Consider the following 24,239-nt stretch of genomic DNA (forward strand, 5'->3'; position numbering starts at 1 on the left):
TGCTGAGGTGAGGAAACTGGTCCTGCCTCAACTGGATATGCATCATGCTTTGTTGATTCACACAGGAGGCTTTACTATATCTGAAGGAAACTGAGGAGTGGATGGGGCGGGGATTAGAAGGGAAATGGGCGGATGGGATGGGAGAAGAGGAGGGAGGGCAAACTGTGGTTAGTGTGTAAAATGATTTTTTAAAAAAAAATGAATTAAGAGGTTAAATAGAAAAACACTGACACAGCATACCACCTTTTCAGACATGACCAATTTATTCAAGAAATTCAAATTTGATTTTTCAAAGTATATCCAGGGGCAGGGTTTAGAATAATTATGTCACCAGAAGCAATCACATTTTATACAGTTAATTGACCATGGGGGTGGTATCCAGAGGAAAGGCAAAACTTAAAAAAAAATTGTGTGGGGGGTGGTAATTACAAATATCAGCAAAGAAAACAGCTTATACTACTGAGGCATGAAGCATGCTAACACTAGTAGTGACCCTTTAGTCCAATGCACCACACAATCTGGACCTAATTTGTGCAATACACTAGGTAGTGGGAATATGGTGGAAACACACACAAATCAAAGACACACTCCATCTCTTTAGCAAGTGAACCAACAGCCTTTATAATAAAAGTGGTGTGGTGAGGCACAAAGCACTCTTTGAAGGCCATGGGAAGAAGTTCAGTTGACAATGGCTCCACTTCAGTCTGGTGGAGTAGATTGGCAGATCAGAGCCTGCTAAGAAAACGTGGCATCTCTGCAACAAGAAACAGTTTATTTCCTCCACGGCTTTAAATGTGTGGTAAGAAAGTTTTCAAAGGTAAAATATCTTAATTTCTCTCACTGTTGACCCATTTTAGAAAATCAATTAACAGGACGTGAGGATGAGAAGTTTAGCAGAAAGGTGAGCTCTGGCGATGCAGGCCCAGCTGTTCGGGCAGCACTGCAAATGCGCACAAGCCCGAGCGGAGCTGCATCCATCACTACAGACGCCCTCTAGACCACAGGCTGCTCTGCCAGTGTGAGCACAGGGCAGGAAGGGCACCTCTGCAGATTGTTCCACATAATGAAGGCTGAAGGCCACATCTGGGGACATGAGATTGTTTTCAGGTTAAGTATCTCATGTTAACTTATTGTGTTTATAGTTTAAAACAGAAAAATGAAGGAACATCTCTCCAGAATGACAAAGGTACCACTTGTTTTACACCTTAAAATAATTTAATTAAATATATTGACAAAACATCACAACCTCTGCTTTTGCATTTTACACGGATACATTCGTTACATGATACTTTAGGGAATGATCACAACCATGGTATATAAGCTGCTGTTTTAGCATTATTCATCATCCTTAACTTCAGTTTGACTTGTATTATTATCTCAGAGAAAGATGCCATTTCTTCCATTAAATTACCATCCAGCTCAAAAAAGAATAGTTAAAAAAAAATCCTTTGTCAATGCTAAGTCAAATACATATACCTGCCAGGCTTTGATAAGATAAAAGAGAACAATGCACACATGCCAGCACTTCACAGAATAATGTCACCGCAGAACTCCACTATTGTGAAGCAGCCCTCACAACTGTGGCTGGTCAAATCTATTAGTCACAATACACAATATTATTTAACTAATAGACCACCAAAATGCTACCACTAACAGCTATTTTTTTTAACCAAAATTACCCCAGAGGACTAGAAAAGGTAAAGTAGTCCAAAATGATTTATTTAAAAGTAAAATGTGTAAAATGCAATCTCTCTTGGTCTTATATTTAATTAAGAACCAAATGTTGAAACATCATTTCAGACTTATATACATCATGATCCAGTTCTTAGAAAATGGACTTCAACTGGAAATGCTACATTATGCAAAAATAACTTATCAGTTTAATTTTAATGACTTTCCCCAACTCTGATATAAAAAAACATCACAAGAACTTAAAGTTTAATGAGAAAAAAGCTATTTTTCCCATTTATTAAAAAAATTGTTTTGCATCAGTAACATACAATGCCCTGTTTAAGGCACAACTTTTTTCTTAAGGAAAAAACCCCACAGATTAGATATTTTTTCTACATAGGTATAGGACAGAGCCACTTTGCAGGACATCTTAATCCAGACCTAATATGAAAAACTACTGCTGTTTCTATACTGCAACACTCTTATCCACACAGCCAAGACAGGTAGTTGTGGCTAGAATAGCCCCAAAGAGTTCTTGCTTTAACCTCCTGGGTTGTCCCAGGAAGGCCAATTTCAGCCATCACCAGGTTAAAATGAGTGACTTCTGTTTTGCATTAGCCCTCCACCTTACTTGTCTGGGCAACCAGAGTGCTGCCACCTCCACAGCCAGAGTATTATCAGGTACTTGAACCCAGCACCTAAGAGCATGGGGTCAGGCAAGGCGAATGCCAGCCTCCCTCTGTCACTGCTGTCTCTTGTGAGCGCCCACATCTTTCTTCTCTTGTAAGCCTAGCCCTACCTGTATCTTCTGAGACAATCTTCAGAACAGTGCAAAGCAGCCCTAGGAAACAGAGAATCCACACAACTGCCATATGAACACGAATCTAGATGCTCTCATTAGTTCATTAGATACTGTTAATACCTCATTTGAGTATTTCAGTTAAAAAAAAACATAAACCTGGGGAAAGGAGAAAACCCACAAAGTTGAATATGGCTGTCTTGTAGGGCCTTGTAAAGGCAACTGAAATGGAGGGGTTATAAGAATGAAAAGCATCCGAGAAAGCAGGTTTCTTCACGCGAGCTTACCTATCCGATTCACTGGTATATTCCAGCTTATTATAGAGATCATATATAAAGATGAGTCGGGAGAAGTGCTTTGTGAAAACATTAGTTTTGAGACACAAGACAACATGAACTTTAAGGTTTTGAAGGTGATTTTCTTTACTTCTCAAAAATAATGGCTAAGCAGATCTCTTCCAGGATTGATCACTTTCACTGTGAACTTTACCAGGCTCAATTCAGTGTTCAGTGGCCAATATAAAGAGGAATGAGTTTATAGAAGAAATCTGGGTTAAGCGTGGGGCAAGGTGGCACAGGAGCTAAGAAAGTGTCCCAAAGGAAAGATAGGGCAGGGCGCGAAGGGACTATGGGCAGGTGAGGCTCTGGTGTCTCTGCTTCTACTAAAGGGAAAAGAGGTGCACTTCCAAATGTAAACTTGCTTAGTTATGTTTAGAAATAAAACAATTTAATGTTAATTCTGAGAGATATTACATACTCCATGGCTAGTACACTCTGGCAAAATAATACCTCATAAATAAATATAAATACCATTTTCCTTGTAATGTATATTGGCTCTTAAACAAATTTTTAAAAAATGAACTATAAATGTCTATAGAAGTATTTAAAATCATTAGTAACTAGACAACACCAACAAATTATAAAATAATACTTTCAACTCTCAGCCAACATCTTAACTTTTGAGCTTAACACACATTGTTTATATCCTTAGTTATATAAATGAAATTAAAAACTAAAACAGTCTTGTTTGCTAATATGTACTAGTTTTGTTTCTACTGAATGATAAGTTTCCACACATTAGAACATTTTCATTATATTCCATTTCCTGTTCTGACATATTACAATGAAAACAATGTCTGTATCACAGGACTCTGGTGAGTACTGCTTCTGTCATCTCTGGAGAAAGCAGTGTTTCCCTTCTCTTGCCATATTGCTTAGTAATTAGTGTCAGAAACTGTTGTCAAAACTCAAAACTGCTAAATAAACAATAAGTTTCCAACTTCCAGAACTTTGACTCTTCACTGCATGAAGGCCAATGCTAGCAGCGGCTAGGCCTGGGGAAAGCACTGTACAGCACCAAGATTCTGTCCACTACTGAGGAACCACCTCATGACGTGAAAACATACATGAGGCGTGTCTATCAGGCTAGCATGGCCACTCAGCTCAATTTTACCTCTAAGATAGGAAAATAAATAGAAAACTGCTTTAGGGTTATATTTTTAAGAAAAGAAAATATGAGAAATTACTCATTCAAGTTTAGAAGGGTATCAAAGCCACATGAAAAAACATGATACATCAATTTTCTAAATCACGCTAAGAAAAAAACACACCAACAAAAACAAGTTCTTAGAGCAACACAAAAAACACAGCTTGGAAAGCAAGCTTAGTCACAGCAACGTGACAAATGCCATCATCTCTTTTTCTAACCACATTCTGCCAACTGAGTAGGGGAAAATTTTCATCAATGTTTCATTAACAGTACTCTGAGAGAAAACAATGGGATTATGGTCAAAAGTAATTTCTTTGAGAATGTTGTTATAAGTCCATTAAAGTTAAAAAGGAACTGTGCCCATTTTTGATAATAAGGGAATCTCTATTGATAAACCTGGGAAGGACGCAAAAATTTGCTGAAACCAAATTCCTGAAAAATAACTAAGACCAGTCATTCCATTTAATGTGAAATAACTTTCAATTATTAGAAAATCATTTATATTCTTAGTGTCTTACAGCATATTTTATCTCTAATAAAAATATAGAACTCATAATGCTAATATTGAAGCTTAAAGCCAACTTCTAGCTCAACAGAGAAAGAACGGACGAATGTATCTTCCAAGGGGAAATGAAAGTCAATGTAACATGGCAGAAATGTTGGAACCATAGACAGACTTTGATCAAAACAAAGCCCACACCATGAAAACTCTAACTCTAATGCAGCTCATCATTTGTCTGGACTTTCTATCAGCTGGTGAATCTGTTAGTCAAGTTTCAGAGAAAAAATCTGTTAAAGCCTTTTCTACTAAATCCATAGAAATGGCAGATGACCAGAGCACTTGTTGCAATTAATGAATATGAGACTTCTTGTGCTTTCCATCTGAGGAGTAAAAATCACCAATGACTTTATTTTCAGTAAGATACAACCTCAAAATTACACTACACAACTATACAAAACGAAGCCTTCCTCAAACCCAATTCTATACGAAATTCTCAACAGTGTAGACTCATCATTTGTTGAGTGAAAATGGTGACTCATAACAGTGTAGACCTAGCTATAGATTTTAATACACAAATATATATATATATATACATATATATATGTATATATATATATGTGTGTGCCTTGTGTATGACAACTGTATGAAAATAGTCTCAAAAATAAAGACAATACTTGAGAAATGAAGCAACCTAATTTCCCTGATTTTACATTCTATTTCAGGGAAAGTAAGTCTCTGATGCTTCATAAGTACTTCCTAAGTTCAGGACGGCCTTAACCATGCATAGTCTCCAGCAGTCCTTTGAAGCTTCCGAAAGTTCAGGCCGAACAATTCACGGAGTTGCACCCTGTGCTTAAAAATGCTTATTGATGTCCTGACTTTTCTAAATCCGGGAGTTTTCTGACCAGGGCTTGATGATTCATTTTAATGCTAGCAAGGAGTCCCCCTTCAATGCCATCGGACCCAGTGTAACTGATCTCTTCACCACTCAGAGTGGTCATATGCCCCCCAAGGGCTTTTAAAATGGCATTGCCAGCACATATATCCCACTTTTTGATGTATGTCACATGAATATACACATCTGCTCTTTCTTGGCTCACATCAGGCACATCCAAGAGTGCTAAAACTTTATAACCTAGAGGACAAAGAAAAAATTAGGTCATTACTGAAATGCCTTAATAAAACATGTGCAAGCTTTTTAGGTATACAGTTGAAAAGACAGGATGAGATGTTCATGAGCATTCCACACTGCCTTTGTCTAATCTAAAATCAATCATCTCCCAACATAATCATGCTTACAAGTAACAACCCCAATATCAGGCAGTCAAAATACAGCAGTCAGTCTAAGATACCAATTTTAAAAGAGCACTAGTTTAGTGCTTTTTAGTAATGAGGTATAGTTCCATTAGAATTAAAAACAATAATAAAAAAATTTCAAAAAGGGAGGAGGACATTACATCTAGAAACTAGTTCATCTCAACCCTCCTAGCTATCTGGACACTGAGTTTTCCTAACCAACATAACAGGCATCCTGTAAGGAAAAATCTAGGAAAGAAGATATATACAACTCGCAAATTAAATATAAGGCTGAATCATTTCTCCCATTCAAATACCTTAGCACTGCTGAAAAGGAATTAGAACATGATGTTTTCTGATTTTAACTTATTTACCTTAATTAAAAAAATTTCTGATGTGATAAATGTTCATCAAAAGGCTCTTTCAAGCCAAATCCAGGCTATGGTTTGCTCTTGTACACACCTCACAGTAACAATATCTGAATATTTATTACTGTCCGCTTTCAACTGTGGACTCTGACTTCTAATCAAGTAGTATAAGAGCAAGGGATAAATGTTAAATAGGTGAGCACAGTACTTCTCGCTCATCCCAGATGAGAGAGCTGCAGAGGTCACCACTCCAGGGATTAGCCATTCTAGCAGTCCATAGGATGACGACAGCTTCCCACTGCAGGACATCTCAATTCTTCCACTTTTCCTTCTGACAGGCCCACCATTAAACACATAGGAAATTGATTCTAGAGTCAGGTCATACTAAGAGCAGCCCTGCTGGTGTACAATTGTGGCAGTATGCTTTTGTGGTCATTTATGAAGGTTTCTGACACGGGCAATGATAATGCAGGAGTCTGAGCTTGTCTTTAAAGTACATTGCCTCCTTATTTTGTGTCCAAGTATGAGATAAATACTTTGGTATCCCGAGAGATCTTTGCTCCTGCTGGAACATACTATGGAATCACAAGATGGGGAGAAACAGAGGGAACATACCAGCACCGCCAGCTGGGATGATTGACGACTGATTTCCGAAGGTCTGTAAAGCAACCTGTTTGACCATCCCCGCGTGAGAGCGAGACACAATGATCTTTGGGGTCTTCTCATTGTAGGAGGAGCGGGCTTTCACATTTGAACCACCATCCACCATTGCCCAAGCTGAAAAGCAAGTAGGATGCCCAGTAACAGCATTGAAGGTTTACAATTCCAAAGCATTACACAAATTACAATCTTCAGAATCAAGTGACTTGGAAAAAAAAGAATCATTTTCTACAGATTTAATCATTTCCCTCAAACAGATTTTTTCTTTTTAGCTAGAAAAATTACTTAAGTATTTAAATAAGAAAACAGGCATGTATTGAAAAAAAAGCTTCCAAGTGCCCCGTGTTCTTCACAGTTAGAATGACTATCAAATATTTGGCATAAGAATTCTAGTGCTCTCTCCGTTATCAAATGAGCATCTTCTGAGACCACCTAGTAACTCGACTCCTAGCTCTACTCAGCCCATTTCTTCCCTTCCTGCAAATGTCTCACTCAGTACACTTCTTGCCAAGCATCTTGCACACTGAGCTCATCAGCAAAGTCAGATTCATGATCTGTGACAAGGACACAACTGTTTGGATAATTCAAGTTTCAAAATTGATTTTCTTCTATCTCTACTTCTGATATACTCAGGTTCATTTATTTGCATATTTCTCATTCTCCTAAATGCTTTAGGAACATAAACTATTTAAAGAAGTGAGTTAGTTTTACTGACTGTCTTATCAAGAGAATGTCCTGGTAAGATGTTGTCTTGACATCCTTGTGAGGAGGGCACCTCAACTGAAGAATTGCTTCTATGAAGTGGGCCATGGGCATGTCTGTGCAGCATTTTCTTGACTGCTACTTAATGTAGGAGGGCCCAGCCTATGAGTAGTACTATCCCTAGGCCAATGAGCTTGGACTGTATAAGGTAGCTGATCAGTTAAAGAGATGGTTCAGCATTTAAGAGGACTTGCTGCTCTTCCAGAGGACCTGAGTTCTGTTCCCAGCCTCCATGTCAGGTATTTCACAACTGCCTTTGACTCCATCCCAGAGGATGGATCCTCACTACCAGCCACTGTGGGCACTCTTACATATGTGGCATAGACTCACAAGACACATTCAGATACAGAAATAACATTTTAAGGAAGGTAGCTGAATGTAGAAGCCTGGGAGCCAAGCCGGGAAACAGTGTTCCTCTGGAGATTTTGATTCATGCTTCTGCCTTGGCTTCCCTTGATAACGGACTATACTTTCCAAGATGAAATCAACCCTTTTCTCCCTATGTTACTTCTGGTCACGGTGTTTATCATAGCAACAGAAAGCACAGTAGAACAGAGCACAAAAATGCAAAGTCAATTGAGTATGGTGGCTCTTACCTATAATCCCAGCATTTTAGAGGTGGAAGCAACAAGGGTTGCTTTGAGTCCAAGGTCACTGCAGGATGCATAGTGAATTCCAAGCCATCCTGGCACAGAGTGTAAAACCCCCATCTTAAGAAGAACGAGTTAAAGAAAAAGAATCCAAGAAACAGGTGGTGGTGGGAGAAGTTTTGAAAGAAGGAAGGGGCTTTCCAGGGATAGCTTGAAATACATGTCTAGGTTTAAGTTTTCCTCACTCTGGTGCAAATAAGGCAAGAAAGCAAATTTAGTCAAAAGTAAACCAGTTAGATTGCTATTCTAATACCATTCACTATGCCATACCATGGTTAGCAATGAAGGTAGTTTATTCCTGGCTACAGGAAAAAGAAAAAAGAGAAAAAGTGGAGTCTGGGTTTCTAAGTCACCATGGATGATGGCAGCCAACTAAAAACTATACACAATAACAAGGAAGTGAATATATATATATGTCTCCCCAGAGTAAGTAGGAAACAGAGACAAATCCAAACCCATGAGATAACAAGGAGACAAACAGTGTAGATCAGCAGAACAACTGCCAAATACAGTTCCAATATCTCCAATAGCAGGAGCTTCAGAGAAGCACCAAGAGAGCCAAGGTTCCTTCTTGACCCAATATAAGTCAGTAAGAAACACTTAGAAGGAAAGGCTTAGAAAGGACATGGAAATCGGGGCAGTAGGGGGAAGAAACTATCTTCGGCATTTGGAAAAGCAGCCAGAGCTGTGAGAAGGCAACAGGACAAAAGTAAAGTAGGCGCCTGGTAAGAAGGCTCCCATCCCACAGGAGAAAGGTCCTGGAGAAGGAGTAGCTAGTGGCATCCCATCAACACCCAGAAGACTAGGTGTCCTATGGGAGAAGAGGCCTGCTCTCTGGAGCAAGGAAAGACATGGGGCGAAGTGATACAGGAAGCTGCTCCTCATTAAAAGAACAGAAGGCAACAGCTTAGTGGCTGAAAGAAATCCACCTTACTTGACAGGACCTTGTTTTAAGTAAGCACCTTAAATCCATTCAGGAGCATGCAGAAAAACGAAAATGCTGCATGTCCCGGGGAATACTGGTTAGCTGAGGCAAATGTAGTACTTGTAACTTTAAAGTACACTGGAGGAAAAAGCTCATGAGTATTTATCATAATTTTGTCTGTAATTATTTACAAAAAGTTTCAAAAAGTGGGGGAAAAAATCCCCAAATTCTCTAAATTCTTTTCTAACTGGTCTTTGCCAACTATTCTGTTTTACTGAGAAGTGAACTTACAATGTTCTAGCTCTAGGGGTCAGTATTGTGTAGGATACTAGCAATTATGAATTCAGTATTTTAAAAGGTACTTCATGTTACATATGTAATACATTAATTTATAGCACTATAATGGACAAATATTTTTTAAAGTTTTATTTTTAAACCATGGTTAAGTCTGTGTGTGAGTCTATAACATGGGCACAGATGTTACAAAGCCAGGGTAGCGTGCAGACCTCCTGGAGCAGGGGTGTCAATGTGGATGCTGGGAACTGGAACTTGAGCCCTTTGCAAGAGTAAACAGGTACTCTTACCCAGAGCCATCTCTCAAGCTCCAATGGATATATTTAAATTAGATTTGGGTGATAAGGTATAAGAGCAGATACATATGTTTATTTTACGAAAAATAAAGAAAAGGCCTGTAGGGGCCAAGCAGAGAGCCCTGACACCTAGCATATGAAGCTTAAGGCAAAGCAGTGCCTCTTACTCCTCCTACTGTATTAGTTACACTTAGCTACAAAGAATGTAAATCTGATTACTGTGGCTCAGAAAGTAAGGCTAAAAAGTAGGTGTGGTTCAGTAATCAAAAACCTAATGCCTGGTTGGTTTTTTTTTTCATTTTATATGGTATATTGATATATATATTTATGAGTCCCACAATATTATCTTGAAGTTCTTTACATTTAATATATTTTATTATTTAAGTATTTCATACATATGTAGAATATTTATATCTTTTAAATATAGCAGCTGTAAGAAACTAATACACAAATTTAAGGATGACACTAATATTATCCACAATACATGGTCATAGTTTTCAATACTGGCAATGTGGACACTGTCATAACTAAGAGCCTTGTCATCTTAGAGAATGATGGTGCCAAGGGCCATAATATTTGTCCTATGAGTTGATGGGAATTAACCAATTAAAAGCACAACAAATCACTGCAGGCAGTCAGCAATGATATTTATACTAACTACTCTTCCCCCACAACAGTAATAACTTGTGCTGTCATAGTGAACATGAGATCACTGGCCATACTGTAAAGACCAGAAGGCCACAGGCCACAGGCAGCCTCACTGAGTAACTGTAGTATCATTTCTTCTCTGCTGAAGAGACTCTACCCAGCTCAAGCAAAGTAAACATGGCTCTAGCAAGCCTTGCCCTTCTCTCCCATTCCCTCTGCCTTCCTAAAAACTGTTGGGTAGCACTCCTAAAGCTGGTCATCAGGTCTGTTCCCTTATTTGACCCTTTCCTCCTACCAAAGACCAGCTATCAAAGTACTGAGGTCCAGCAATCAAAAGCCCCCCTTGGCTCACCTAATTAACATACCCAATTAAAATTACACACTTCATCCTAACACAGCGCTTCCCCTTTCACCTCTATAAATGGCCATTTACTTATGAGCACCACCTGTCTCCTCTTTAATCACAGGCAACAAATACTCCTTTCCCCTGTTCACGTGTTCCCTTCCCTTTCTCCCTTATCCCCTATTGCCTGTATTTGTCTCTTATTCCCTGCCCTATGTTCCAGAGCAGTGCAAAAAGAAAAAGAAAAAGAAAATCTCCTTTAGGCTAAGAATTTGGCCTTAGGGTGTCTTGAACCAACTTCAAGGTTCCCTATTCCTGCATCCACTGACTTTGGTAGGGCTACACACAAAGGTCACACCCTAACTAAATAAGAACTTCCTTGTCATGGCCATCCATGTCTTCTTACCACACAGGCACCACTGGGCTGACCTCCGCTGTGTAGGAAACTAGCAAACGTGACTGTGACTGTATGACAGAGGACCCAAGGATCTCTGACAGATGTGCCGTGGCTGCAGACAGCTCCTCCCACTTCTTACGTCTCAGTGTCACTTTTTGTCACAATAGTGCGCTCTGAACACTAAACTGTATGGTTTCACAGCACAAGCCATAACAGGAACCCAGGCCTCACCTCCAACGACAGCATGAGAGAAACACAAGATACCTTACTGGGGAATATTTCTACCTTATTAGTATTTCCAACAGATTTTTTTCCCCATAAAGCTCTGTTTTACCACATACTCTTAGTGTCAACCATAAAATCTGCATCCTCCTCAGACAAATAGTGTACAAGGGTAGGAGACAGACTTCAATTACTAAAATCCTAGTATAGTTAAATACTACAGACAAAGGGTTCAGTACCACAAGTAGCACTGTGTCTCAAAAGAGCTCAGGTATATGTCATACCTGTATATTCAGAAAACGGCTTGTGAATAACTCCTAGCACAGGTTTGCCATTCACAGCTACACACACCATGGTAGTGACATATTTCCGAAGATCCTCTAGGAGAAAACACAAAGGCATGGCTGTTAAAGTACTGTGTTTAACGCAGCACACAATATGATATTTACTTCGTCAGAACTGAGATGTGTACAACCCCTTTCAAAAGCAAAACTGCTCTAAACAGGAAGAGAGCTGCTAAGTACATGTGAGATCTGGTTCTTGGGTTAGTCACTCAGTCCATCATTTTAGTAACTCCATTTCTTAGTATGAATTAACTAAGTCAAACTTAGTTTCCTTATCTGTAAAATACAGATAACAATTGTCCATCTTCAAATATAAATTAACCTTTAATCTTATAATGAAATTTAAAAACCAAGTTAGAAGTTTAAAATAGTTTTGTACAAAGGGATATGCACACTAATTATTATTATGGACTCAAGCCAGTTCATTTTAGAAAACAAACTCAATAGTGTACATTTCTGCTATTTACTCATATAAATCAGTTTTGCAATGTTAGTTTTATGTATGTACGTATGTACGTATGAATGTATGTATGTATGTATGTATGTATGTATGTATGTTCACACACACACACACACACACACACACACACACACACACACACCTGTGCCTTCCCTTAATAGTAATAATCTATTGAGTACACATTACAGTTCAAGTTCAGTATACAGAATGCCAAGGTGAAAAGTACAAACTCACATATTCTGGGGGTCTTGCCTTATAGGGGGACAAATAAATTTTAACATATACCACACAGGGGTAAAGCAAGAATTAAATATTGCGTGTAAGAAAGAGCCTGAGAAAGGACCAGAGAAATGAAACTTGAGCTGGGCAAGAATAATGTAAATGTGTGTTTGAGTTTGGGGGTTGGTGGTGATAATCTTGTTTTGCTACTTTTCACTTTCTGGCTCCATTAAATGTACTACTTTAAATTCATATATCATATGTATATATAACAAAACCTGAATTCTTAATAACCCACGTAACTCTTATAATCTGGCACACACTTTCCTTAGTGTTAGGCAGACGTGGGTAGTGTGCTGGTGCCACTGCAGGAGGCGGTGTTATTAGAAGATATGCTATGGTAGGGAAACAGATGAGAATCGTCCGTCCGTCTGAATGGTTCATGCAATATCCTGATAACCTAGCCTGCTTGTCTGGAAATCTAATCAGATTCTTAAAATCCAACTGGAAGGTTCTTAGATTTGTAAAGGATCTGCCACCATGTGTACACTATCTGCCTTGGTCCAGGCTCTCTAACAGAAAATGATAATGGAATGCTTGAGACTCACCCGTGTACTCCTGGGTAGCATCAAGCGGATCAATCCAGACAGTCACACTTTCCGCAGGGACTTCTTTAGGAGCAACTATTTCCTTCAGGATGTCCTCAGGAATCTTACGATTCCATACAATGACCTCCTTGTCAGATGCATCCACATGTTCCTCAGTATTTATCTATAGTGGAAATAGTTGATATTACAAAAGAGAAAACCATTATTATTTAATAGATCTCAAAAAATGTATCTCAGATAATTCATAAAAAATCTTATTAATGATAGCCTTAAAGTATTTCAAGGAATTTAATGCAATTTTTTTTTTAAAAAGCACCATATAAAAGCATTGTAGTGACATTTTATCTTCAAATACTTTCTAATCTAATATTCAAGTTTAGTGTTTTGGTTAATGATGACTAGACTCCAAGTACAGGCAGAGTTCTAATACAAATTGAGAAACCATGTATCGCAGAAGTAAGTTAGTCCTGGCTGGATCAGGAGTAAAGGTCCCGAGGGACTGAAACTGGGGCAGTCTACAGCCCAGGGCTAGGGAGGCTCATGGGGGAGGCGTGGGCCTTATGCCACCATTAGGCTATTATTATAGGACTCATTGTTAAAAAAGAGTAAAAAAAGAAATTCTAAAGCCTGAAAATAGATATTTTCTCGAGCATTGGACATAAGCAACTTCAGCTAGAATCAAACAGAACAACAATGCAAGTTACACAAAGAATGTGCCTTAAAAACAGAATTTGGGTGCTAAGGGGTAAAATTACTGAGTGGACTGTTTGTCTAAAATGTACCTTTAAGCAGTAAGGAAAAAGAAACCTGGAGATCACTAAATAGATAAGCTAGCATATTACAAAACCCAAATAAATTGAAACAAGGAATCAAAAAGGGCATAAAGATGTATCTGAGAGAAAGAAAGTAAAATAAAAAAATTCTTCTTATTCATAAAAGAAAAAATTAAAACATAAATCTGATTTATCATAATTATGTAAAATTGTGGAGTGAGGAGAGAATATATAGAAATATATTTTTACTTCACGTTTGTGTTATCACATATGCCCAGTACACTGGTGGCCAGAAGATGGTGTAGAACCCTCATGAACTAGATTTACAGAAGGTTTGTGAGCTGCCATGTGGATGCTGGGAAACTGAACCTGGATTCTCTCTAAGGACAGCAAGTCCTCTTAACTGCTGAGCCATCTCTCCACCCCAACAGTTTTCAGAGCCAGTACTTTCTATAGGCCACCATCTATATGGGCACATGCAGTAATGTGCACAGTAAGAGCTCTGTTGAGCAAAGGACACTGCAGACCTCTTTCACTGGCATTTTCCACTGCTCCACCCTGACAACTGAGCGAATACACTAGCTATGAAGCGACCCATGTTGTGTACTGTAGACTGTCTTGAGGCAGTCCTGAGTTCAATTCCCAGCAAACACGTGCTTACATGAATTACTTTATTCCAAAATAGAGCAATCATACATAAAATAATGTAAATAAATCCTCATACCTACAATCTACATAATCACTACATGCAGAGGACCTAGGTCAGAACCACACAGACTCCCTATTGTTACTTCAATCTCTGTAAATCCCTATGAGCTCTGCCTAGTTAATTCTGTGGCATGTTCTCCTAGTGTCCTCAACCCCTCAATCCTTCCCTTCTGCAGAGTTCCCCAAGCTCTACCTAATGTTTGGCTGTGGATCTCTGCATGCGTTCCCATGAGCTGCTGGATGAAGCCTCTCTGATGATAACTATTCAGGGGTGGGGCGCGGTAGTGTCAGGAGACACAATTAGCCACCAGGGAAATACAAGTCAAAACTACTATGAGATTCCACCTTATACCTGTCAGAATGGCTAAGATCAAAACCACAAGTGACAGCTTATGCTGGCAAGGATGTGGAGCAAAGAAAGCACTCCTCCATTGCTGGTAGGAGTGGAAACTTGTATAGTCACCACAGCAACCAACTGAATCTACCTCAAGACCCAGCCATACCACTTCTGGGTACATGCCCAAAGAATGCTTTATCCTACCACAAGGGCATTTGATCAACTATGTTCATAGCAGCCTTATTCTTAATAGTCCAAAACTAGAAACAGCTTCCCTTCTTAACAACCTGCCATCTTGTTAAATCAGATTATGTCGATCCTAATTTAAAAGAAATAAACAAACAAAAACCCTCCCAATAACTTTCAGCATGTAAAGATTGAATACAGAGTTTTCACATCTACCAGGTAAATCCTAGATGATCCAATGCTAGCAAACACTAGGCAGAATGTCTCTCCATTTGCGTATTTATGTTTGCACTCAAAAACTTACCATCTTCTTACGAGGTTTTTTATATTTGCTGTACTTCTCCGCTAATTCAAACTCTCTCCAGCTTACTTAAGATGGTCTACAGATCTCAATTCAAATGAAAATATCTCAGTCTGACCTTCCCATACTAGTATAAAGATCCCTAACACACTCTTTGCACATAACAAGACTTTTTCCTTTTCAAAGACCTCATAAATTCCCAAAATGATCTTGTTTGTTTGCATATTAACTTACTTATCTTGAATAGCCAAGTCACAGATTCTCTTGCAAAACACCCATAAAATTTGGCACCGTCTAAACCAAATGTAAATGTTCAACTAACACTCCCTAATTGAAGATACTATTCTTAACCTATAGTGGTTTTCCCTCCTTCATTTATTCTCATCCACTCCTCTTCTGTGTTAGCAATTCAGCCTCCTGCATGCTCAATGTCTCTATTCTTGGATTTCAACAGGGAACCAAGTATAACAAAATCACAGAACCTTCGGACTTCCCACAAACAAGAGTTCTCACCATTCACTACCATCCCTTCTTATCCCAGACTGGCTACTCTCAAAGAAGTCATTAATGATTGGAATGGAAAATGAAGCTTTCAAAGAACCTATAATTTTAGTGAGTGATATAAAGCATTTCTAGAAACCAGAAAATTGCAAACTGATTATAGGCTATTCCTGCAAGTGATGCCTAGTCTTGTCATTTCCACCCATTCCTGGCAACTACTGATCTGACATAGTTGTTTATTAGCCTTAAGTATTATTAAGCATATATTTCTTTTGGTCAGCTGTTCTTCTTTGGTAAGTCTGCCTAGTGCTCACAAAATCTAATTCTTATTTCCTTCCCAGGCATATCAAAGTTCACAGAACTCATCTCTCTTGCAATAAGAAAACATATATTGAATGTTCTAGTCAATGAATTATGAACAAAAATGTGACATATCTAACTTTGTTGCTCATGAAAAGAAGAACAATTTTCCATGTTTCCCTGTCATGTTGCCATGGCAGAACTACACATTAACAACAACAACAACAGGGTCAGAAAGACAGTATGAAGGACAGCTATGCTAACAGTGCTTCTAGAGCATTGCCTGCTCAGTGTTTGGTGATGAATGCATGTCCTCTTTCATATCTAATACTGTAAGCAGTTTAAAAGGCAGAATAAATTCTTACATGTATGATTGAATTTGATTCTCTTTCTCTAAACCTCTACATTGAAGAGCAACAGAAAGAAAACATTTACGTGGTTTGAGAGGGATAAATAAAAAATAATATAGCAAAATAAAAAATGTAGATCTGAAGAGATAAAAGTCTTAAGGGAAGCATAAACTATTATAAACTATGGTTTGATACAACATCTCAAATCCACTCTAAGGGATAATAGGATATCCAGATTTTTGTGATCTATGTGAGACAGCTATAAAACAGAAGATGGAATCTGTAACTTTTAAAATGGAAAATGTTAATCGGTGCAACCACTTCAGGGTTAGCAATCATATTTTTTAACATAAAGGTTATTAAGCTAGTACACTATATGTCCTTATATGTATATGTAACACATACAGACATATATACAGGTACTTAGGCTAGTTTTGTAACTTGGACTCCAGAAAGGTGAGACAAACTATTTTCTATCAGTTCTAAGAAAAGTTTAATGCCCCAAACACAATTAATGCTGTTATGATAGTTCAGTTAATTTGGGATTGAAGGGGCTTTTGGCCTTTAGAAGAATCACCCATCTAGTGCATTCATCCATAAATAATTATATAATTAATATAGTTTTAGATATAACATCTCACACATAATTCTCTATATGCTATACACTATAAAGGACAATAGGGTACCAAGATTTTTGATTAAACATTATTTCTGAGTGTGGCTTGAGTGTTTCATGGTAAAATTAGTGTTTACAAGAGCAGAGGCACCAGGTGGTGGTGTTGCACGCCTTTAAACCTAGTACTTGGGAGGCAGAGGCAGGTGGATCTCTGTGAGTTCAAGGCTAGCCTGGTCTACCAAATCTAGTTCCAGGACAGTCTTCAAAGCTACAGAGAAACCCTGTCTCGAAAAACCAAAAAAAGCAAATAAACAAAAAGAACAGATGCAGTACAGTTCTTCAGTCTTCCGTAGTCCTGTGGGAAGCCTAAGAAACAGAAAGGAAAGAGAAAGGGAATGTGTCCCTTCATGAACCATGACAGCTGAACTGAGCCAGGAGTCTTCTCTGTCCTCTGACAAAGATATACACTATTGGATCCATGGTTCTTATGCCTTTGGGTTTTAGCTGAACCACACCACCAACTTTCCTGGGTCTCTGTGTGCAGGCTGAAGACTGTGACTGTTCAGCCTCCTAAAGAGTTAACCCTCCTACTAAATAAACATCAGCTATTTCTCTGGAGAATGGCTACTTTCAAAATGTATAAGAGAATGCCCCCTCCCCCCGTACCTGTCCTATTTTATTTTCACTTTAAAAGACCTTTTCTTTTTTTCCCAGACAGGGTTTCTCTGTGTAACCTTGACTGTCCCGGGACTCTTTCTGTAAATCAGCCTGGCCTCGAACTCACAGATCCACTGGCCTCTGCCTCCTGAGTGCTGAGATTAAAGGCATGAACCACCACTGCCTGGCTAAAAGACCTTTTCTTAACACCTTCCTCTTGACTAAAACCTTCTGACAGATACCTTCCATTATTTTAGATCTTAAAAACAAACACTACAAAACCCAGAGTAAACAAAGCTCGTTCTTCTCTTCCTTCCATGAGTCAGCTACTCGCAGCCCCAGCTTCTTAAGTCTCAGCGTTATCCCCTGCCTGTTCCTCACCTGCTCATCAGCTTCCCTTCTACATCATGGCACAAGACACCTTCACACAAAGGGAACTAATCAGCTCCAAGGGAGCTGGGTCTCACTTATACAGTTTCATTTGGTTTCTAGTCTAATAAATTGGGACTAAAAGGAGATAGCTCAGTATTACACATGCTAAGTGCACTGACGTACAAAAATGAACACAACATCAGATCTGATATATCAATCAATACCTAACCTGAACACTCAAGGCAGACAAAGGATTCAGCCACAAGAAAACAGTTATCTTCTATTAAGGCACTGTGTTAATACCCGAAATCCAAAAGCTACCCTTGGTAGTTAATCTTTTTGTTTTCTACTTATATGTACACACACTCACATACACAGATATTTAAAAACTTACGATGTAGCTGACTTTACCTTACATTAATAAAGCAGCTGTGCTTGCTACAGTCCTGTTGGGGAACATTAGCTGAAGATGTGCTACTTGTTTATGCTGTGGAACATTTGCGCGAGGATTCGAGATGCCTTGCATTCTTTTATGTTGCATGTGTCTGACTCTGTGAAGCTGAGTTGCTTTGCCTGTCTAAAACACCTGACTGGTCTAATAAAGAGCTGAACAGCCAATAACTAGGCAGGAGAAAGCATAGGTGGGGCTGACAAGCAGAGAGAATAAGCAGAAGGAGAAATCTGGGAAGGAAGATCAAGGAGGAGAGAGGACAAGGCCGCCAGGACCAGCTACCCAGTCACACAGCTGGCCACAGAGTAAGTAAAGAAAGGTATATAAACTAGTGAAAGATAAAAGCCCAGAGGTAAAAGGCAGATGTGATAATCTAAGTTAAGAAAAGCTAGCTAGAGACAGACCAACTTAAAGCTGGACATCCATAAGTAAGAAAAAGTCTCCATGTATTTATTTGGGAGCTGAATGGTAGGACCTCAAAGAGTAAAAGAGTTAAAAACAAAACAACCCCTCCAAAACACATTTCACTATGACTACCTTAATAATTACATGTTTTTTTCCACCAAGAGGAGCTCACACAGCTCAAGTGTTATGAACCTGACTACCATTTAGAAAACAGGCATGAATGAAATATACTTGTAAAAACTGCTATGAAGTTCGATTAAAGTCCTATGTGACCACTATCTGAGCCACTACCTAGATTATATTAAATGTATTCATTGCACTATTATGTAACTATTGTATATCAATAGCCCCCAAACTCCCATTTCTTTCACTACCTCTGAATGAAATTCAAGTGATTTGAGAAGACAAAGATATTTCACAAGTATATCTCACATCTAGATGTAAACAACGGTGTGATTTGTCACAGTAACACAAAAAGCAGTAAGGTACAAGAAAAAGTGGAAATATCCAGTGTTTTGTTTGGAAGGCATTTGGAAAAAAATATCTAGTAAAGTCAATGACATTTGCCATCCAGCAGCTTAACAGTTGAAATTCAATGTTTCACGGAGGCAAAAGGGGGAAACAATGACACAGAGCCAGTAAGGAAAGAAAACCAAAACAATAATGGAAGAGGGGAGAGCGTTCTGTAAGTTAGGAGATTTTTCAATGACAATTCTTTTGAAGATCAGCAGGTCAGGAACCTTCCAAAGAAACCCGAGTTTATTTTTACTGTTTATCTAATCAACAAAACTATTGGAAGCAACTTTTATTTTCAGAAGCCAAAACCTATCTACTGTTAGGTGATACATTTAAAAGATTCTGTTACACTATGTTGAGCCCTTCCCTCTGAACTGGAAAAGACCCAGTGAAAAGTCAGAGGAAGAAGCCGAGGCAAGTGGATCCTGAATTCAAATCTAAGCTTAATTTCAGCTCCACCTGGACTAAAGAACCCCTGCAAGAAAGCAGGCATGTGCAGGCACGCGCACTCACACACGTGTACACACACACACACACGCACACACCCCAAAAAGCAGCCGCACTGAAGTGATTAATTCCAAGAGAAAAGAAATGCCTAGATTAAGAAAATGTCAATTCCTATCTAAGAAACCTACCAAAGGGAAGGTCGATGTTACTTAATTCTCTTTGATATAAAGACTCTTGAGAGCTAGGATACACTTAAGTGAAATTTCGAGAAAGCCTATCTTCAAATATTTCTTGAAAGGCAAGTCCAAACTACGGAGTATGAACGGGGTCTTGCTAGCACAGCTTAGGCAACTCGTGAGCACAACCCCTTCCTCCTGCTGCTCTGCACACTCAAGATTTCTACAGGCCTTGGCCTAGTTGGCGGGGTTGTCTGCCAGAAAACACAGACTCAACAGCCAGGTCCTCCTCTAGTCTTCCAATCCTAAGAGCACACAAAGGCCCAAGAGGTCCAACCCCTTCACTCGAATAAGAGCCTGTTACAGACGTCCCTGGTTCACTCGGCCAGCACCCCGGCATCCAAGCCCACCCAGGTCTCCCCAATGCGGACACATCCGCCCACCCACAACCAGGGAGGGGAGGAGGAGCGTGACCCTGAGTGGGAAAAGTCCAGGCTCGCCCAGCTCTAGGGTGCGTGACCTTGCACGCCTTACCTCCTCGGTATCTCCAAGCCCCCCACCGCTGCAGACCCGGGGCGCTCCCGATCAGCGAGGGCACCGGGGCCAGCACCCACCTGCACGTTGGGGAAGGCCGTCTTGAGCAGGTAGAACATCTTGCGGTTGGACAGCACGTCGCCGCTGGTCATCTTGTCCTCGGCGCCCTCGCGCGTCTTCCCCTTGGACTTCTCGTGGAGGACATTGCTCTCGCGGACCCGCCTCACCTCCTGGCCGCCGCGCTCGGCCGCCAGCACCGCCACGGCCAGCATCTCGCGCAGGTCCACCGCGCCCCCGTCCCCGCCGGCCAACTCGGCCGCCCCGCCCGCCGCCGGCTCGCCCCCCAGGCCGAACAGGCTGAAGCGGCCGGCCAGGAAGCCAGAGTAGAGGTGGTAGAGCACCCCGAGCCCCAGCAGGAAGAACACGGCCACCCCCAGCGGGGACAAGCGGATGCCCATGGGGGCCATGGCGCGCGACCGGGCGCTAGGGCCGCCTCCGGCCCGCCGCTCAGTCCGCTACAACGGCCCCTGTCTCTTGGCGCCCGTGCGCGCCATCACCGCCCGGGGAAAGCCGCCCCGAGCCCCGAACCCCGATCCCCGCCGCCCCTGCCTAGCAGCAGCCGGCCACTCGGCCTTCCGCGTAGGCCAACGGCCGCGAGGTGAAAGGGGAGCAAGGGTGTATATCCGGGTTACGTGGGGAAAGGGGGCGGGGAATAGTCAAATAGACCCCGCCCTGGGGCGGGTCCAAATTTGGGGGCGGGGCCCGAGAGAGGCCGCGTGGCATTTTAAGTCCATCACGCTTGTGCTTCTACAACTGTTTGAAATAGAGCCGCGGTGACGATGGCTTCCCATCACTCTGATGACTGAAAGCACGACGGAAAGGTGTTTTAGTACAAACCGACCTGAGCCTCTCCCATGGCACGTGTACAGCGGACCAAGCTGGGCGGGGTGACGCCGAAGGAGGATTGTCATTTGCTTTTTCATTTTTGCTGGGCTCGTGATGGCTGAACAGACGCTCTCAACCTGTGGGTCACAGACCCCTTAGGGTTGCCATGGCCCCTTCACAGGGGTTGCACATCAGACATTTACATTACCATTCATAACAGTAGAAAAATAGTTATAAAGTAACAACAAAAATAATTTTACTGTTGAGGGGTCACCACAACGGAGGAACTGTATTAAAGGGTTTCAGCATCGGGAAGGTTGAGAACCATTGGTCTAAATGGTTATGTGTTGATGTATAGATTATTCTGTCTCTACTTGTGATCCTCTAAGAAGCTGTGAATCCGAGCTACATGAGCCTAAGTTTTACTAGGGGGAACACTGAAGGATTCTTTTCCAAGGAGATTTTAGCACAGACCTCTGTGGTTTAAAGTATGTCGATTGCATCATTATGAGCCAATAGAAGTTCACCAAATGTGGTATAATGCAGATGTATTTAGAAGAAATAACTGCCTTCTGCAATATCACCGATCACTAATAATAGCAAATTCTCAATTTTAGTATTTAGTATTCAAAAGTTTCTATTCGTTCTTAAAAGCACATCTGATGTTACACTAAATAGCCAGGCATAGTAGTTCACACTTGCAAACCCAATGCTCAGGAAGGCAAGACAGAAGGAGTGCTGTGAGTTCGAGGTTAGCCTGGGATACATAAAAGTTCCAGGTCAACCCTGGTTAATATATATGATTTGGCTTCAAAAACAAACAAAACAATGCATAAATAAAAAAATACAATTCCTAAATGTTGTAATGTTTATATAAAAATCAAAATCTAAACCATTTTGCTCCTCAGTTAAAAAGCATTGGTATAAAGTGGATTTTTAATATTAGTCACCATAAAAGCTACAAGTATCCAAACTAATGGCTATCAGTTATTTGTTGACCTTTAAGTTTCTACACTGACCAGGCACTTTGATGATAACTAGCTGAAAATTAAGGGCATCTAACACTAACCGCCCAGGAGACTCAGTCAAAGGACAGTCCCTCAAGCACTGACAGAGAGCCTAAATAACTGTATGATGCCGTGGTGAGTAACATCACAACAGGCCTGAAAGTGAGGTCATAGAGTAGCTGTGGATTTCCACCGTAGCACAGAGATAAAGCCCGAGCTCAGCTCTGTAGGGTAGGCTACCTCGAGCTGACACCAACCAACCAACCAACCAACCAACCAACCAACCAAATAAGACTGAGCTCAGCTCTGTAGGGTAGGCTACCTCAAGTTGACATCAACCAACCAACCAATCAATCAAACAAAAAACTAATTGCAGGGAAAGCTGAAAAGCGGGATGTCTGGTGACATCAGAATAAATTGAACTGTGCTCTGTGGTGATTTCAGGAAGAATTTAGGGGTGCATTGACTGTACATGGTCTCAGTGGGGTCACTGGGGGAGACAATAATAGGCACTTGGACCTTTCTACCACAGGAAAGGTATCTATTCCCCAAGGAAGAAAAGACCAAGGCTTAGAGAAGGAGGTTAAGGCCGGGCAATGGTGGTGCACACCTTTAATCCCAGTACTTGGGAGGCAGAGATAGGTGGTTCTCTGTCAGTTTGAGGCCAGTCTGGTCTACAAGAACTACTTTCAGGACAGGCTCCAAAGCTGCACAGAGAAACCCTGTCTCAAAAAACAAAACAAAACAAAACAAAAAAAAAGCAAAAAAAAAAAAAGAGTTTAAAGACCATTGCTCTAAGAAAGACTTCAGTATGTGGTAATAAGTAATATTAAATAATGATAGAATAATAAGAGAAAGTATGAGTTGATAGAAACATTTAAATATTATGGATTATTGGGGAGGTGGGGAAAGGTGTCCTAAGGATTGAACTCATGGTATCTTAAGCAAGTAATCCATCATGGAGCATCCTCTCTTGCCCAAGTATTTTAAAAACCTTTATAAAAGTAGAAACAAGGTGTCAGAAGTTTCCAACATTATGTGAAGTGGCTGTTGATTAATTGGCACGTGCTCCCAGGCAAATGGTCTTTCTCCTCAGTGTTGAGGATGGTGAGCATCACCTGACAGTGTTTACGAACTGAGAGCCATGAGAACCCACTTGGAGGAGGAACTTCCCTTAGTAGTTCCACCTACTCAGAGCTGGTGGCGAATCTGCTCGTTGAACTTGATATGCCTCACAGTGGTCAGTTCTGCCTGTTTCCAGACCCCTTATAATTATTATGTAGAACAAAAACTGTCAGCGCCAATTCAAAGCTAAAGGATTTCAGCGACTTCATGAAGACATTAGAGCAGAGTCTGGCCCAAGTCACGTCTTCAAGCTTTCAACTGACTTTCAGGAAACTGAAGCCAGGGAGAGATACATTACATATACGGAAAATGCACCTAGGGGGTCACTCAGAGAAAGCCCTTGCCATATATGAGAAGACAGATCTACTGCCTGAGAACCACGTGTTCAAATCCATGAGCCTAGGAGAGACACTTCTCATTCAAACTACCACAGATTCTCCACGTTTGAAAAGCTCATTGGTTCTAATTCTTTCTATTTAATCTGTGACTAGCCAATTTAACTCATACCACATCCTTCGTATTTAAATAATAAAACCCACAAATGTGGGGGGATCATTTTAAATTCTTTATTTCAACCTATACTTCCCAAACATTTTTTTTTTTTGGTTTTTTTTTTTTGTTTGTTTGTTTTTTTATTTTT

General features: G+C 40.3%; 1 protein-coding gene across 1 annotated transcript; it reads right to left on the reverse strand.

Moving 5' to 3' along the window:
• Positions 1-239: 239 nt before the first annotated feature.
• Positions 240-21,199, reverse strand: Impad1 (inositol monophosphatase domain containing 1). The gene is made up of 5 exons (XM_005362282.2): positions 20,663-21,199; positions 12,953-13,115; positions 11,606-11,701; positions 6,740-6,901; positions 240-5,595 (listed from the first exon to the last, which is right to left on the reverse strand). The coding sequence occupies exons 1-5, from the start codon at positions 21,047-21,049 to the stop codon at positions 5,324-5,326; spliced, it is 1,080 nt and encodes a 359-aa protein (XP_005362339.1). The 5' UTR covers positions 21,050-21,199; the 3' UTR covers positions 240-5,323.
• Between the last annotated feature and the right edge of the window lie 3,040 nt (positions 21,200-24,239).

This window comes from Microtus ochrogaster, linkage group LG5 (assembly GCF_000317375.1).
Source record: "Microtus ochrogaster isolate Prairie Vole_2 linkage group LG5, MicOch1.0, whole genome shotgun sequence".
NCBI lineage: Eukaryota > Metazoa > Chordata > Mammalia > Rodentia > Cricetidae > Microtus > Microtus ochrogaster.

Bases quoted from the DNA above. Each gene is read 5' to 3' on its own strand.
- Impad1 (XM_005362282.2), bottom strand. From the start codon at position 21,049: ATGGCCCCCATGGGCATCCGCTTGTCCCCGCTGGGGGTGGCCGTGTTC. The intron at 6,902-11,605 runs GTATGACATATA...CTTGCTTTTCAG, and splicing joins GCCGTTTTCTGAATATACAG to CTTGGGCAATGGTGGATGGT. The intron at 5,596-6,739 runs GTATGTTCCCTC...TTTGTCCTCTAG, and splicing joins CATCCCAGCTGGCGGTGCTG to GTTATAAAGTTTTAGCACTC.